This window comes from Diplotaxodon limnothrissa, linkage group LG2 (genome assembly GCF_057381915.1).
Source record: "Diplotaxodon limnothrissa isolate DT_005_m linkage group LG2, D_limnothrissa_male_GT1.1, whole genome shotgun sequence".
Taxonomy (NCBI): Eukaryota; Metazoa; Chordata; class Actinopteri; order Cichliformes; family Cichlidae; genus Diplotaxodon; species Diplotaxodon limnothrissa.
In genome coordinates this window covers 31,295,807-31,313,218 of record NC_140597.1, presented here as the reverse complement: position 1 = coordinate 31,313,218, position 17,412 = coordinate 31,295,807, and the positions used below count along the sequence as shown (strand labels likewise).

The 17,412-nt window shown below is 43.5% G+C and overlaps 2 protein-coding genes across 2 annotated transcripts; one reads left to right on the top strand and one right to left on the bottom strand.

Annotated features, from left to right (window-relative positions):
* Positions 1-160: 160 nt before the first annotated feature.
* Positions 161-9,791, bottom strand: rnf20 (ring finger protein 20, E3 ubiquitin protein ligase). The gene is made up of 22 exons (XM_085370806.1): positions 9,729-9,791; positions 9,184-9,364; positions 8,999-9,067; positions 8,790-8,888; positions 8,553-8,700; positions 8,275-8,460; positions 8,044-8,159; positions 7,731-7,877; positions 7,575-7,649; positions 7,367-7,486; positions 6,875-7,054; positions 6,666-6,801; positions 6,448-6,569; positions 6,178-6,334; positions 5,709-6,036; positions 4,990-5,107; positions 4,662-4,811; positions 4,366-4,578; positions 3,984-4,109; positions 2,919-3,059; positions 1,957-2,061; positions 161-821 (listed from the first exon to the last, which is right to left on the bottom strand). The coding sequence occupies exons 2-22, from the start codon at positions 9,352-9,354 to the stop codon at positions 645-647; spliced, it is 3,084 nt and encodes a 1,027-aa protein (XP_085226932.1). The 5' UTR covers positions 9,355-9,364; positions 9,729-9,791; the 3' UTR covers positions 161-644.
* A 3,865-nt stretch (positions 9,792-13,656) lies between these two features.
* aldob (aldolase b, fructose-bisphosphate) lies at positions 13,657-16,528 on the top strand. Its single transcript, XM_085362499.1, has 9 exons — positions 13,657-13,750; positions 14,413-14,525; positions 14,618-14,829; positions 14,919-14,973; positions 15,079-15,239; positions 15,323-15,406; positions 15,494-15,668; positions 15,767-15,966; positions 16,240-16,528. Exons 2-9 carry the CDS (start codon positions 14,414-14,416, stop codon positions 16,333-16,335), a joined length of 1,095 nt encoding a protein of 364 aa, XP_085218625.1. The 5' UTR covers positions 13,657-13,750; position 14,413; the 3' UTR covers positions 16,336-16,528.
* The last annotated feature ends 884 nt before the right edge of the window (positions 16,529-17,412 follow it).

The following is a 17,412-nucleotide window of genomic DNA, read 5'->3' as shown; positions in this document are numbered from 1 at the left end:
GGGAGGAAAGAGCTCTGCTGAGCGGGGATAAACAGAGATTTGCACACTGGGACTTGTATTTTAATGCTGCAGGATCAAACGTTAAGACTTCACATGGTTTTAATAATAAAAAAACGAAGAAGAAGCGGAACAGTTTTCATGTAATTTTAATAACTAGCAGAACAGCAATTATACAGCACCAAGTCAGCTTGTTTCAGGGCAGCACTGAGCAAAAACAGGCAGATAAAAAAAAAAGAAAACGGCATTCACAGTGTACATACACACCAACATCCACAGCACTGCTGTTTCTCTGATAACTGGTTTAATGGGCTGCTTTCAAATGAGTGCACACAAACAAGCCTCTGTCTGCACCAGCATTAAAAAAAGAAAGTTAATTAGTGGACACTGGATGAGAGAAGCTTCGGTTATTGTTAAAATAAAACAACAACAACAACAAAAATCTTCAAAGCATCACTGCGGCCCACACAAAGCTGAAATCATCGACTGTCTCCTCACCAACAATCTCTTGCACATCAGAGTGTAAGGGAAGTACATAATTGGAGGAGGGGGCACGTGAGTGCCGTGCTGAGCCTTTTCCCCAGGCAGTGTCTCTACTCCAGCTCATCTCGCTGACCCGCTTCCTCACGAGTTTAGCTGCGTGGCTTTTAGCCGATGTAGATGCGATGGAAGTCGTTGGCCCCGAAGGCCGCGTTGCATTTGGGGCACTTCCTCTGGCGTGTGTCGTAGCGCGTCTTAACGCACTCGAAGCAGAAGACGTGGAAGCACTTTGTCAGCACAGCATCCTTCACCCGGGAGTTGCAGCACGGACACGTAAGACGTGCCTGTAGAGAGAGAGAGAGAGAGAGACAAGGAACGGTTTGAACAATACACTGAAAAAAACATTGTTTTTCTCGACTGAATGGTTCCTAATGAGTGGAAGTGAATATCTAGGGCAGGAGTGAAGCCCTCAAACCAGACTTAACACTCAACCACTCTCTTAGAAGAACAGAAATCCTGTAAAGCAGGTGTGTATCACTAAAGACTCAGATCATAATTATATGTACTGCCTCTGGGGATAAATCGGGACAAATGTGATCACAGGCCTATAGGAATCTGAAATTTGAGCAAGTCTGTTTTCTAACAGATCCACTGAATTCCAGTTGTTCTATTCTGTCCTCATAAAGACTCTGATCACACTCCCAAAAACACACTCAGCTATAACACCTGTCAGTGTATTTGTTTATGGATTTTGCTTGCAGCCATGAGACATTACTTGTGTAACAGGAACTGCCTGTATTTTTTCCCACAGTTGGTGAGACTGTAGTTTGACCTCAGATGTTTTTCAGCATTAGAATCATAAAGTTATCAATGGTCATCAGATCAGAGCTAAAGGAGAAACTCTGCCACAAGGTTAGCCTCATTTTGTTTTTATAGTAAATAGGAAGTTATAGCTAGCAACCTGTGAGCTCAGATTAGCACAAAGACTGAACACATGGGGAACAGAAGCACAGGAGTTTATGTTGCTGTGCTTTATCTTGGTTGAGACTGGTAACTTCCCAGAGTGTCTAAAAGACATAACCTCCTGCGAATGCTGCAATTTCTACACTAAAGATGCAATACACACATCACTGAGCTTTAAGTGTTCTGGCAGACTCATCGGATCACCTTCGTTGAGAGCCAGGCTAGTCTGCTGCAGGACTTTATGCCAAGCTGAGGGTCTGACTGGAGGCCCCAACTCCTAAATTAGCAGCAATAATTCATCTACCTTAAAACTATCCAAGGCATGAAATAAATGTTTTTTTCCCAAAATGTCAAATTCTTGTGAGACTTTGTGTCTTCCCGCATTGTAAAGTGTATATTTGTTTTGTTGACTGTGTGACAGCTGATTGTTTTTAAAAAGTTTAAAATGAACAAACACTCTAAACTCAGTGCTGTGACTGAATGAAAACAGTTACCTTCTGCACCACCTAAACCCACCTTATAATCATTTATTTCTTCATTTAGAATATCGTCTCCATTGCTGATTTTCTCAGCTGGCTTCTTGGCCTTCTCAATCTTTCTCCTCAGTTTGGAAATGTCCTCCTGAAAAAAAACACAATGGGGAGATGTAACAGCTGTAAGTGACAGGAGACACTCCCTATATTTTGGGCTCATCTAACAACAGACTTTATGACTATAATAGTCTTATAGCCCTTTTGTACTGACTTGACTCGACTTTTCAGGGGTTTCCATTAGGTCATTTTTAATATCTGCTCTGCTGGGTTCCAAGCAATCTAAGACGATCCAAAAATGTGACATCAACAGACTGCATGCTGCTGATTGGCCAGTCAGTGGCGTCACTTAAAGAGTCATGAGAGCAACTCTTTCAAAAAACACCATGTTCAAACCACCGGGTGCAGATGTTTACCCTTGATTTAGCAGCAGGTATACCCTCGCTTCGACGTCCTTCTCTGTTGTGCCGCTTTTTGTCGCAGCTGCGTTGCTATAACAACTCCAGGCACCTTAAGGTGCTACTCGATCGCAATGGAAAACGATCAAAGCCGAGCCGAGTCCCATAGAGTAGAGTAAGTACTCGTGGAAAAGAGACTATTAAGTGGCATTAACAGTCATGTGAGAAGTTTTCACCGTTTCATTGGAGGGGGAAACATAATGGAAATATTGGAATTATAGAGGAAACAAATCCAATTAGGGATTAGAAAATATGTTGTGTATTTTGAGAAAAAGTCATCTCGAAAGTCTTATGACAGAAAATTAAATTGTTTTAAATCCAGTTTAGATTTATGGTACAATCTGATACAGGAGAGCTGTGGAGGATCAACATGTAGGGCTGTTTTCAGCAGTATAGTTAAAATTGCTTTAAAGTCTGTAATCCCAGTGCATATGATTATGTGACGGCATTTCAAACTGCCGTGTTTACTGAAACTTGGTGATTTGCGTACCTGTGCTCGTCGCGCATTGAAGGACTCCTTTTCCCTGGAGATGCTGTTCTCAACGACCTCCTCTCTGACCAGCTTGAGCCTCTGCTGAACCTGCTCCAGCTGAGTTCGCACCTCCTCCGAAAGCAAAGCCGACTCCTGAGCCTGAAGGAGGATGAGAGCTGTCAGTGGGGAAATTCTAATCCCATGCACTCCACTGTGCACACACAGTACAGCATGTGAAAGTGATTTTAGTTATTATTTACTTTAACTATGTACATCTAAATAGCATTAAGGAAGCTTAAATTCCTTAATAGGAGCTCATTTTGTAGCTCTGATTCTGCCCTCTTAGGGAAATTTGATTTACAGCATGGTCACAGGGCATTTTATCACATTATTTAAGCTTTACATATGATCAAGCACAATGTAAAGGCACTTTCTAGTGAGCTGAACCGGCTCTCCAGTGAAAGATGTATTGTTAGAAGCCTGCAGCTAAAAATCAATAGACAAGATTTGACTGCTCACAACAGTTTAGGAAGAAATCAAGCATTGGTGTGTTCTCCTCCTCCCCGTTACGTAGGAGGGCAACGCCTACATCAGTATGATCTGAGTGCTCGATAACATTTAGGATGAGCTGGTATATGAAATAAACAATAAAGATCATAAAATTTCCAGGGGGCAAATGTGCGCGGGGGTTCGTCAGGAAGCGATATGCCAGTTTTGATGTCAGCAGTGCCTCCACTCTCCAGCACACTGAGCAGATAAACCACAGAGGGTCTATAAGGTGCTGATTGTTGATCCATTTAAACACTGTGCAACTGTTGTTTGTTAAAAGTTGTTTCGCTGTAAGGCTCTAGGATTTTTTGGCACATCTTGAGAAGGTACCAAGGCAACATAACAATCTCAAAAACTGACTGCTCAGCTCAACAGGCTGGGCCTCCGATGGACTTCTGTTTCCTTCGAGGTCAGGTCAGACGAAAAGGCATCACAGTGAGTAGCCATTCGGAGTGGTTGCCATCCCTGGACAAGCAGGTTTTCTCCTGCCCTTCACCTCGGCTTTTATCCCCTTCATACGGAACAATATGTTACCTTGCGTTTATTCATGTCCAGGGCTTGTGTTCGAAGTGCCAGCTCCCTCTCAGCAGTGTTGATGGTGCCCTGCAGGAGGCGCTCCTTCTCCTCAAGCTTCCTCACCACCTGCAGCTGGGCATCGACCTGTAAGGTACAGCGCAAACAACGATTTCAAGAAATCCCTTTTATTTAAAAAAGAAAAAAAAGAAAAAAAAAAGAAAAAAAAAAAGAACAAAGCAGGAAACTGTTCAGCAGAAAATGTTTTACCATGTTTGTTACAAACCACTATGATGCACAGTGCATTAAAAGAAAGTAATTAACTATATTCAATTACTAATTAGCAATTAATCTATGCGTGGTGGGGGGCGCACATGGGTGCTGCAGTCGCCTTGTGCTTCACCTGAGTTTTTAAAGTAAGTAGCTGGTCGGCGAGCTCCTCCTTCTCCTCTTTCAGCAGCTTGTGGATCTGGTTGGACTTGATTCGCTCGCTCATCAGCTTGAAGTTGGCGTCGTCTTTTTCTCTGAGCTGCTGCATCAGGCGGATGTTCTGTTCCTGCATGTCCTCAAAAGCCTGGCCCGTCACGTCCATCTCGCTCAGCAGAGCGTCTTCCTCCTACAGGAGGAGGCGAGAGTGTTGGAAGAAAAGAACCAGGCAGAGGTATTTAAGAGTAAAAACTAAATTATGAGGTCCCGCACCTGTTTAGCTATGGACAGCTTCTTGTTGAGGATGTCGATCTGCTCCTCCACAGAACGGATCTTCCTCAGAGCCTCTTCATCAGCCATTTTCTTGCCTTCCTTCCTCTCCCTCTCCTCCAGCTCTCTCAGCCTCTGCCGCAGCTCCTCTGCCTGAAACCAGGACATTTATACGGGAAGCCCAAAGCACATTACTACCTGCTTCCATCCATCCATGTAAAAAAAATACATAAAAATCAAGCCAGAAACGTCTTAGTGGACCAAACAGATTCACTTCCACTACTTTGCCGATCATGTTAACAAAACGCCTGCATTGTGCAGCGCTGATCACCTCAGACTTGGTCTTCTTCTCTGCAGCCATGAGCTGGACCTTGTCCCTCTGCTCCTTGGGTGCTGAGCGGTACATGTCCAACAGCAGCTTCATCTCCCGCTGGGACTCCTGGGCTTTCCTGCACAACCACAGTGAGAATATTTAACAAAACTATCACCTAAACGAACACACAACACACAGTTAAAGGAGTTTCTCAAGCTATGCTAGCTCCATATACAACAAAAAGACCGTTCCCCCATGTTTTACATGTCAACATTCTTTGTTTACCTGCTGTATAATGAAGAGCTCATCATTTAGTGAGTGCTACTGCTGTTGATTCAAAGAATCACATGACGTTTGCAGCCTGAAGCTGACCCGCAGAACAAAAGATCCACAACAACAATGAAAGTAAACATGTTTCCACTGTACTCTGACAACTGTGACATATGAAGCATATATATAATACTATAATATGAAAATATGAACACAAAGGTGTAACACTGAAATCAAGCCCTCCAAAATCAGATTGAGGAAACAAAAATATGATAATGGGCTGTTTGAGTACTTACAGTTTACAATATTTTTCCAGCTTCCAAATTCTTGGTCATATGTCTCTTTATAATGTATAATTTTAATTTATGTGTGTGCAAAAAAAAAGAAAAGCAGAAAAAATCCTGCATGGATGAATAATCTCTGACACAGCTTAAAATAAATAAATAAAAATCACTAATGTATCTTACTTGAGTTCTGTGCGAACGATCTTCAGCTGCTCCATCTCCTTCCTCTTTGACCCTCCAACCATAGAGAGACGCTCCCCGGCCAACTCCTCTGCCTGGCTGCTGCTCCCTGGTTTCTCCTTCTCTTCCTTTATCATGCTGCTGCTACTGCTGCTGCTGCTCCCGCTGCTCCGGGTCGGCCTCTCCCTCTCCTTTTCCCTCTCTCTCTCTTTTTCCTCCTTCTTTATAATGTCCTTCTCTTTCTTTTCTTCCTTCTCTTTCTTCTCCTCCTTCTCCTCTTCCTTTATAGTTGCCTCGAGCTCTATACCAGACTCTGTTTTCACTGAGGCACCTGTAGAAAGACGATGCGAGAAAGCCATGGAGGAATTGTAAACTGGGACAGGCTAATTAGCGAAAAAATAAAAAGCTATCTAAAATAAAGCTACATAAAATGAGATCAGTTTTAGAATTAGTTAGCTAAGCTGGGAGTTACCTGTGCTGCTGGGTGTGGAGGAGCCGTTGTCAGGCTCCGTCTTGACCACAGGTTCCCCAGAAACAGCTAGCGTTGATGGAGAAGTCATATCCTCCTTCACATCCATCTCTGTGCTGGACTGAGATTGGAGGGGGGCGTTGCCCTTTGAAGCGCGAACCTATGAGGGTAACAGATTGTGCCATCATGTTCTGCTTCACTTCACCCAGAAGATGTGACTGTGAAAGCACGCCATCATTGTTTCATTTCTCTTCTTGCCTCCATCTCACTTACCTGGTTGAGCTCAGCTTGCGCTTCTCTAAGTCTCAACTTGTATTTCACCACCTCTCCCTTCATCTGTTGGTTGTGAGTTTGCAACGTGCTGATCAGGTGTCGCATCTCCCTATTAATGGGACCTGAATGAAGTAAGAGGAAGTCAAGGGTGAAGGTTTTGGTTCAAATACAAATAATGCATCTCATTCACTTTTAATGTCAAAACTTCCATCAGTTACCTGCTTGCTCATTGGCAGCAAGAGTCTGCTCAAATTCGATGCGCAGCATCTCATACTCTTTCCTGACCTGCGCCAGTGTGTCCTCCAACTGAAACACCTCTGTGCGCACCTTCCTCTGCAGAGTCACCTCATCATTCTGCACACAGAGAAGATGAGAGTAAGACGAGGTGTGACGAAGACAAACGAAACCGCCCAAACACACAACCTACCTCCATGTGCTCGAGCTGTCGTAGCCGTGCCGTCCTCGTGGTGTTGAGTCGAGCGCGTGTCTCATCTAACTGAGCCTTGAGGATCAGAGACTCGTTGTAGAGCACAGAAAACTGTGACTGCAGACAGCGATACTCTGCGGTTTCTTTCACCAAGCTTTCAGCTCGGTTCAGCAGCTCCGTCTGAGCAAAACAGAGGTAATGAGAAAAGTCAACAAAACGGAGAGAAAAATATTAGCTGATGAATAATTTCCATCACATTTTTGAGGTTCATCAGAAAGACTCTGGTGTAAAAACTGACTTCACCTCCTCACATTTCTGTTACACTCATGTGAATCCACTCATTTTTAATTAGCTTCAAGTAAAAAGCATTTTTACACGATGGTAAATTAGCAGTTTGGTTGTTTGGTTTCATGAAAGTGGACTTTAAAAGTGCTCATGAATCACAAGCAACTAAAACAAATGTCAAAGCAATGCTGCGTTCAGTGTGAGCACCTTCATGCTGCCGTTCTCCTGCTGAACATTTTGCAGGTCTTGCTCGAGCTTCTGCAGCTCGATGAGACGATTTTCCGCCAGCTCTCTGTTCTCCTCCAGCTCACTGTTCATCTCCTCAAACTGTGTCAAGGAAAAGTACAAAAATGCTCACGCTATAGTTTTTTTGCTGTCCAAAAAGCTGCTCTTTAACTTTAAAAGGGAATCCTACCTTTCTCTTGTTAATAGTGATGGTCCCACACACACTGCTGGCCTCTCCACACACTTTGTAGCCTTTGCTGTTTACCTGGAGTACACAGGAAGTGTTACAACATACAAATAATCTCCTGACATTTCCCTGCTTCTAATCAGCCTGCGCTATCCTCACCCTCTCCAGTATCTCGATCAAGTGTGCGTTCAGTCTGTTTTCCCGCCGGCGGATCTTCTCCATGTCCCACTGCAACTCCTCGATCAAAGCCTGCACCTCGCTGACACGCTGGTCGGCCTTGTTAGCCGCCCGTGCCAGAAGCCGGGACTAAGCGACACAGAAAAAACCCAAAGAATTAACTACTGAGAAAAAAAAATCAAGTCTTTATGACCAAATCATTCAAGAAGTTTATATTATCTTCAAAACAAGTGTTTAAAAAGTGTAAAAGTTAGTTGGATCTGAGGATTAATCCAGTTCAAGACGCAGTTCATACCTCGCTCGTCATGTGTGTGTACTTCTGTTTGAGGTCCTCCGTCAGCTGTTGAAGCCGCTCGTTTTCACTGGTCAGGAGAGTGTTCAGTTTGGATGCTACCACCCACAGACTGCCCCCTGGAATGAAAAGCAACAGCATCACATTTAAAGAAAACCTGATGCACGCACATTTAATCTCATTGTCTCACTGAAAAACTCTCTTCACAGAAAACGTCAAAACATTGAATCTCACCAGCTCCAGAGTCCAACTCAGCCTTGAGCTGAGCCACGGTGCTTTTCAGAGATTCATAGATCTCCAGCACACGGGTAGCCTGCTTCTGGCTAGACTCCACCCTCTCCTGAAGCTCTGCCTCCATCTCCTCACTGCTGCTGCTAGCCAGCGTGGCCAGGAAGGAGTTGTTTGTCTCTCCTTGGTGGCCTGGATGACAGCCACATAACAGATTCCGTTTTTGGGTTTTTTTAACGTCACTGCTTTCAAAGTGATGATTCGTTGGTAAGTTCTGTTCTTACCTCGGTCCTTGGCTCTCTCCTGGTTGGAGTCGCCATCGGGTTCTGGAGTTTCTGGCTTCAGGCTCCGCCCCTCACCCGTTGGAGATTTCTCAGGCTCACTGCTTGCTTGGTCGTAACGCCTGATGATCAGCCGAATGTTTTCATCAAACTGAAAGAGACCAAAGAGCATAATATTTGGAATTTTACATCTTCATACAGAAGATATTTGTTAATGATCATTTTTGACAGAGGGGTCACCTGGTTCCAGTATCTGTTCAGGATCAGAAGACTGGCATCATCTGTTGCTTGCCGGGTCTCCAATCTCTCAATTCGCTCTCGAAGTTCATCCTCAATCACCTGCACGCAACAAGATAACAGATCAAAAGCTTTTAGATTAACAAGACAAGAAACAAGTGCAGCTTCTACAGTCTGATGAGGTAGAAAACAACACCGGGGAATGAATTTACCTGTCTTTGATCGAGAGATTCTCCCAACTTTCTGTTCTTAGTCTGGAGAGCTTTGATGTCTTGTTCTTCCTAAAAAAGATTTGATTGAAACATGACTGCACAAAGAAGAAAACTTATCCACAATACGAGAAGACGGTTGCTAATAGATATATTAAGGGTAGAGTGGATAATAGATGAGGACTCACAGAGTTGGACACCCCTCCCAGTTTAATGACAGTCTCCACCGCGGTGCTCCCTCCGGCAGCGGCGCTGACTCCGGCACCTCCGTCCTCTCCTTCACGCTCCCTGCGCTTCTCTGGCGGCGCACCGGAGGACGAAGGGCCGCTGGGGTCGGCAGGACGCTTTTGCCCCGACATCGTCGGACTCCTGAAACAAATACAGGAATAAAAAAATTCTCATTCTAACCGGAGGAAACTGTGTGTCTCAAATGAAAGTAACTGGGTAAACGACAAAGCCAGCTAGATCAAATGATATCAGGTAACTCTCTCAGTGCTTATTCTGATACTATATCGCCCAAAGAGATGGGAGGAGGAAAGAAACAAACCCAAATGACCTCGTAACATTTCAATTCACCAACAGTCTGATTAAATGAGTGACTGTAAGGTTAGGAGAACGTTAGCCATTTGCTAACGCCAGCTTTAAATGCCGATCAACTTCATTCTGATCCCGTACTTTGGTGCAACTACTCTGTAATACTGTCAACAACAGCTACAGCTAATAGAAACCTTACCGCTTTTAACGTTAAGACTTTTAAGCTAGTAACTGAATCTGTCTGTGGATGTTGATGTTGCGGCTCCCTGGCTCTCGGAAACGGAAGTTTCCACAGTCATGATGGATTAAAGCTAACTTGGCAGTGCGCCCCCTGCTGCCACGGAGGGCGCAAATTCACCAAAGGGACGCGTCCGGCTTCTTCTTCTTTCTCTTCTTTGTGCTTATTGGCGGATGGCAAACAACGAACTGGTGCATTGCCGCCACCAATTGGTATGGAGTGTGAACCGAATCCTCACTAAAGTATTCGATCCTATCATGCAAATTTTAATTAAAAATCGCCTGATAACTTTCTAAGTAAATCAATGAAATCCAATTTTATAAACCCATCGTCCTTTCTTTTTGCCATCTCTCCGTCATTTTCTGTTTTAATATATTTCTTATTTCTTTTTTTTTCTTTCTTTTTTTTTTTTTTTACCAAAGCTGATAATTAACTCCACTAATCTTTTTCCAGTGGCCTCATTTTCAGCATTATCTGCCACTTCATTTCCCCTGACATCATAACGTGCTGATATCCATAAAAAGTTCATTAATAGTCCCGTCATCCTTACTCTGTATAGTGTTTGTTGGATTTCTATTGGGATGTATGTATGTGTTGACCCAGGGTGAGATCTAAAACCTGCAGAGCACGGGCCCTCGAGGCCTGGAGCTTGACACCCCTGCTCTAGATTAACGCTGCTTGAGCTTTATGTTCAGGCTTCGTCTCCCTGCCCGTTTTTCCCCTGCACTAGCTTGTTCCGCCGCCTGCTCGCCTGCCTGTTCTTTTGGAGTTTGTCTTCCCGGATCTATGACGGAGATTTACCTCGCCTCTGGCTGTGATCACCGCCCGCGTCTGTATTTTCTGTGTATCAAGTCACTCCAGTGCGCCACCCATCCTCCTGCTCTGTTTCATTCCCTCTCGGTCCTCGCTCGTTTACCCGATCACTGTAAATAGCCCCTTCCCTTGTAAATATCCCCTATAACTGTAAATAAAACAGCATTCAGCGCAACCCCCGAGCCTGTGTGTGTTTTTGCTACTGAGTCCACCCGTTAGAGTCACCCAACACCAATATCTCACCCTATACCTAGCAACCTCTTCTGCCACACCAAGCATCTGCATGTCCTCCTTCACTACATCCATTAATCCTCTCTGTAGTCTCCCCTCTTATCGTTCTGCCTGGCAACTCCATATTAAGCATCTTTTGTCCAATAAGATGCACATGTCCAAACTGCTCAATCTTTCTCCCTCTGATACACTCGTTTCTAATGTTGGTCCTCCTGGTGACTCCCAAAGGGAATTGTAAGATCTTCAGCTTGGCCTCCTTTATTTTTGTTAGTGCTATCAACTTCAAACCATACAGCGTAGCAGGTCTCATCTTGTAAATCTGCGAACTCTCCTTCACCACACTTTTAGACTGTCTGATACTCTACATTCAAAAATTATCAAATAAAACGTCATACATGTTGCACAATTGCCCATAAGCCAATCACTATTAACTGATTTGATCTGATTAAAATTCATTCGAAATGTTTAATTTCACGAGCAAATTTAATAGCAGCGAGAGTGAAAGGGAACATTTACGAGATAGTGATGAGCTTGCCATGATGTATGGTTTGGAGATGATGGACCTGACAGAAAAGACAGGAGGCTGAGCTGGAGAGTTGAAAATGAGTTGAAGATGTTCAGATTTTCAGTGGGATGGAGGAAAAAACAAAGCATGGATGGAGAAATTAAAGTGAGGGCTCAGGTTGCGCAGTTTCGAGACGAATGTAGAGAGGCATGGCTGGTGGATGCTTTGGACATGCAGAGAAGAGGGATAGTGGACATACTGGACAAAGGATGTTGAAGATGGAGTTGTAGGAGGGAAAGAAGAAGACCATGGAGAACATTCATGGTTGTAATGAGAAGGTTGGTGTCATAGAAGGGATGGTGTGAGACAAACTTACTACAAAAGGTATAGGGGAAGGTGTTTAATTATTTCTTTTTGTAACAATGCTTCTTGGCAGTAAATCTTATACTCTTGGAAAATTTAATTCCCTTCAAAGGGTCATGAATCTGTAAGGAAAACAAATTTGTGGGTTGAGCAGCAGAGCTGAGTATGTGGGCTGCACACATTTGTTGCAAGACAACCGATGCGGTTGTGTTGGTCACAGAATAAGCCATTTGGCATTGGCAAAGAAGACTGGGCAAGTTTTTCATGGGTGCAACCCTCACAATGGAAGAAAATTGTACAACCTTGGTCCTCGCTACATCGAAAACCAGATTGAGTGCTTGGGGTCTGCAGCAACCTCTGACCTGATGACCTATTATCCCAGGAAGCAGCTCAAACTAAAATGTTCAAACAAATTCTTCAATTTACTGGCAACAAATGAAGAGAAGCCAAAAAGGGAATGTTAGTTGGTGCTAGTTAAAAGTCCTAGTGCAACATTTTTAACAGTCTGGCAAAGGTCAATGAGTGATTTGCTAAAACAAGTAAAAAAAATAAATCAAAATCAAAATAATCCAAATAAGAAGAGATAAAAGCCTTTGACACCAGCAGTCTGAGTTTTGAAATACTCCTTAAATTAGGAAAACAGCCCCTAACCAGCTGTTTGGAATGATTGCTCAAGAGACACTGAACAGACAAAAATGACACCCAGATTTCTGAGCCAAGACGTGCTGAATAATTTCTGCAATCAAATGGTTATTAATACATAACTCATGCATTAATGTACAAGTTCCCAAATGTTATAACACAAATTGAGACTGCTCTGTGTTTTTCTAAAGCAGAATTGATACTGGAGTCATTACCAAGCAGTCAAAGGGTAACAACCAAAGGGTAATTTCTCCTGTCCAATATTTTTCATTAATGTTATGCGAGATAAGCAGTGTTATCTATAATAAATATGCATGTATGTGATGATCCTGTGTATAATAGGTAAAATTGGATTCGTGAACAAAGAATGATCTCGATCAGAGATATCAAAGGGCAAATTGCTCATGGTGCAGAGTCCGGATTGTGTAAAAACTGGCTTGTAGTTAATCCTGAGTTTAAAATCCATTCCAGCCATGAGTTCAAATACAGCTATCTGATGAGGTCACCTATTGCCTGGTGGTCACAAGAAACTCCCCCAACACAAAAGCTTTTTGGAACACTTTCAGCAGCTGATAAGGAAACTGTCTATCCATGACGTGATTATCACGCACTGTGATGCACTTATACGTGACTTTTAATGAAAGAAACTGAATATTACTTGTTTCCAAACCTCAAACTAAAACACGATGAGATAAATCGAGCAGAATTAAAAGAAAAAGGACGTGGAGGTGCACCAGTGGTCTCTGCGTGTAATAATATAAAAACTCTCCACAATATGAGATGTGGCTTTTATGACACACACACACACACACACACACACACACACACACACACACACACACACACACACACACACACACACACACACACACACCTCTTCAGACATAAACGTGCAGAAATGTAGAAATTCGACGCAAAAAAAAAAAGAACTGAAGAGTTCATCGAATGCTTTTGCGACTCACATTTTCACCAGGAAATACAAAAACAAACCTGAAATGCAACATTGCAGCCAGCGGCTCACATTTCAGCATCTGTCAGTGTGCAGCTCTGTGAGCAGAGACAGAGGGGCACCTCTCTTGATCATGTGATGAGTGCATGCCGGTGCGTGCATACATGCAGACCTAGATTTTTATTACACACATCGCTCCCCTGTTGTTTTCCACTTACCCGATAAGAACATAGTGCATTGGTAGCAAAGTCATCATAAAAAATGACCGCCCCCGTGTGGGCCTAAACGGGCCAATTGCAGTTATCCGGGTTACACACGCCCCGCCACATCACGAGCACCTCCTACTTCGTGGATCCGGACAGCCTTTAAATGCCCCCTTTCATCCACTTTTCGGGTTGTGTGTCAGTGTCGTTGCTGCTTTGGGTCTGTAGAGGCTTATCTGCCACGTCAGTTGTCGTCGCTGTTTAACAAAACTGTCAAGTAAGACTAGTTGTTTTGTTTTACTCTTGCACACTTGCGATATTGCAGATTGTCATATGTTGCAGACTAGAATTTTTGGTTGGATTAGTAAGCCTCTGCGGGTTTACTGATTGAAGTAGCAAGTTTTAATGTGTTATAATTTGTGTGTGCACACGGTACACGGTTCATTTAGGAAGTTCACTTTCCTTTGCATCATACATTAGAGGCTATTTTACTTTGAAAGGCTTGGCAAACATAAACCTGTTTTCTGCAGATGGCCGTCAGAGCGCATGCTTGGATGTGCGCAAATATTTGAAAAGCGCCTAAGTTCAGCCTGTCTTTTACGATCGCTTACTTTATTCTTTGCAAGCGATGTTCTTGATTATTGGCTATGACATGGGCCTGTTTAATGCATTATTTGCTGACAGCACTGCAAAAACTTCTAGACCAAAACTGCGGGTGAACTTTGAACACATGTTGCACAATGAAAGGGAGCAGTTGTGTTTTGTAGGCCAAAGTTCAACCCTTCAAGCCAAATTTTTAACCTTGGATGTGTTGAAGGAGAACAGAATGTTGTTGGATTTTGTGTCAGATGGAAAACAAGATTAAATCTTCCTCGTACCACTAATGGTTGAAGACTTTCCAAACACCTGCCAAAAAACCTGTATTGTTATTTCTCTTAGGATGACTCATCCGTTCCCATCCCTTTCTCCGGAGCAGAAGAGGGAGCTCTCTGACATTGCTCAGAGGATCGTGGCTCCAGGAAAGGGAATCCTGGCTGCAGATGAATCAACAGGTGAGCCACCCTTTTATTTAGTACTCCATGCTGAGAGGTAAATGCTGTGCATGCAGGTGAAATTATTTTCTGTGTTGTGTTTCTCTTTAAAGGCACCATGGCGAAGCGGCTCCAGAAAATCAACGTGGAGAACACCGAGGAGAACCGCCGCAGCTTCCGTGACATCCTCTTCTCCTCTGATGCCTCCTTCTCAAACTGCGTGGGTGGCATCATCTTCTTCCACGAGACACTCTACCAGAAGTCAGACAGTGGGAAGCTGTTCCCCCAGCTCGTCAAGGAAAAGGGCATTGTTGTTGGCATCAAAGTAAGGAGCAAGCAGTGTCTGACCCTTTGAATCTCAGAGATAAAGATTTTTTTAGAATTTGCTGACATGTTTGCATTTTCTTGCTTTAGGTGGACAAAGGCACAGCTGGTCTGATGGGAACAGATGGAGAGACCACCACACAAGGTAACGCGGATTCAACACCTTGTGCATTTCTCTGCAAATCTCATCACAATGATGCAGAATAAGCCTTTCAAAGACGGGGTTGCTAATGTTCTTTGGCTTCTCTAGGACTTGATGGCCTCTCAGAGCGCTGTGCCCAGTACAAAAAGGACGGCTGTGACTTTGCCAAGTGGAGGTGTGTGCTCAAGATCTCAGATGGCTGCCCATCAGCTCTTGCCATTGCAGAGAACGCCAATGTCCTCGCCAGATATGCCAGTATCTGCCAACAGGTGCGTGTATAGCAAATTACTCTACATAAAAGGCTGACAAATTGGGTAAATTCTAGTCATTCATTTGAACTTGTATTCACCAGAATGGCCTTGTGCCCATTGTGGAGCCAGAGATCCTGCCTGATGGAGACCATGACCTTCAGCGTTGCCAGTACGCCACAGAAAAGGTAAGCAAGACCACCAGCAGCAAAGGATATTCCCAGTACATAAGATGGGAAGGGTGTCTAGTAATAAATCTGCCGGGTCATCTTTAGGTCCTGGCTGCAGTGTACAAGGCTCTGTCTGACCACCATGTGTACCTGGAGGGCACTCTGCTGAAGCCCAACATGGTCACTGCTGGACACTCCTGCACTAAGAAGTACACCCCTCAGGAAGTTGCCATGGCTACAGTGACTGCTCTGAGGCGGACCGTGCCTGCCTCAGTGCCTGGTAAGTGGCATGAGGACAGCTTTTACATTACAGTTAAGGAAGGTGCAGAGCAGTTCATTTGATTATGAGTATGACACTATTTTTCTGTTTCTTTAAAGGCATCTGCTTCCTGTCCGGAGGGCAGAGTGAAGAGGAGGCCTCCGTCAACCTGAACGCCATCAATCAGGTGCCTCTGCACCGTCCCTGGAAGCTGACCTTCTCTTACGGTCGTGCACTCCAGGCTTCTGCTCTTGCTGCCTGGAAGGGCAAAGCTGAAAACAAGGCAGCCACACAGCAAACTTTCATCACCAGAGCCAAGGTCAATGAGTAGTACTGATCCTCAGTAGATACTATTAACGAGTGTTATCAATTTGCTGAGGACTGTTTACTGAACTGGCTGTCAAATAATGCTTATCTTGCATTGCCCAACTTTACACTGTCTAGTAAATGATTGTTGTTGGTTCCCCCCCCCCCCCCCCCCCCGTTCTATTTAGTCTTACGCTAATGTGACACAAGTAACTTGGCTGATAATTAACTTTCCAATTTGACTTTGTCCTGTCTTTTTTTCCTCCCCCTCTGCTCTTCCCCTCAGATCAATGGCCTGGCTTCCAAAGGAGAGTACAAGCCCACCGGTGCAGCTGGCCAGGCCTCCACACAGTCTCTGTACACTGCCAGCTATGTATATTAAATACTGTGACAATAACCCAAGAAAAACAAATCAAGAATTGCACATGGACCAAATATAACTACAAGAAAATCTCCTTCTGGGTGCCCATCCTCCCTGCATTACCAACACCAGGGGGAGACTTCTGTCAAAATGTTCAACTACTGTTTGTCTACTTAATGAAATCTCCCGAAATAAAAGACCAAAATGTTTTTGATATCAGTGTCTTCATGAGTTGTATCCACCACTGATGGAGTAAATTCCTTGCACATATATATATATTAGAAAACCTACTCCTGTTTCTTAATACATAAAGTTTAATGTGCTACTACAGAAAACACTGGGGCACCTGAGATGTTGATTGGGGATAAAATCAAAGGTTTAAACATTTAAGTGCAGAATACAAAGCAAAGTTTAGTGATAGTCAAAGACAAATAAGACACTGTTAACAATGCAGATACAATTAGATGCAAAATCTTGGACATCTCTGAAAAGATGACACGTATAATAGATTTTCAAAATTACCAAAGGTCTGATGAAGATATTAACAATAAAGTGTTTTTAACAAGTATGTTTTGTTTTTTTTAATTAATTAATTTTTAATTTTTTTTAAAAACCAAACTTTTATAGTTTATACCCGTCCCAGGTACCGTCCTGAATTTTGGCATTTACAGCCAAGTTGTGTGACTAACAAATGCTAGGTAGCCTAGATGTTGTCCAACATATACGGTATGACATCTGGCCTTGTTCAACACATTCAGTCGATGTGTACGGTTGCCAGACAGATTGGTTATCTTCCTGAAAAAGTTCTTCTAAGATAGTTTTTTTTTTCCCCTCACAGATTCCACAGGTAAGAAACTAGTGAGCAAATAATCACATTTGACTTTTGCTATTTGACTTTTAACCCACAGTAGATTTTCACTTATTGTGGCTTAATATATGAAAACTTGTTTCCACCACTGGGAAGGGAAAAAAAGCCGTGGATATGACAACCCATTCATCCATTCTCTTCCACTTATCATTTTCAGGGTCACCAGGTCGCTGGAGCCTATCCCAGCTACTATAAGGCGAGAGGCAGGATAAACCCTGGACAGGTCGCTA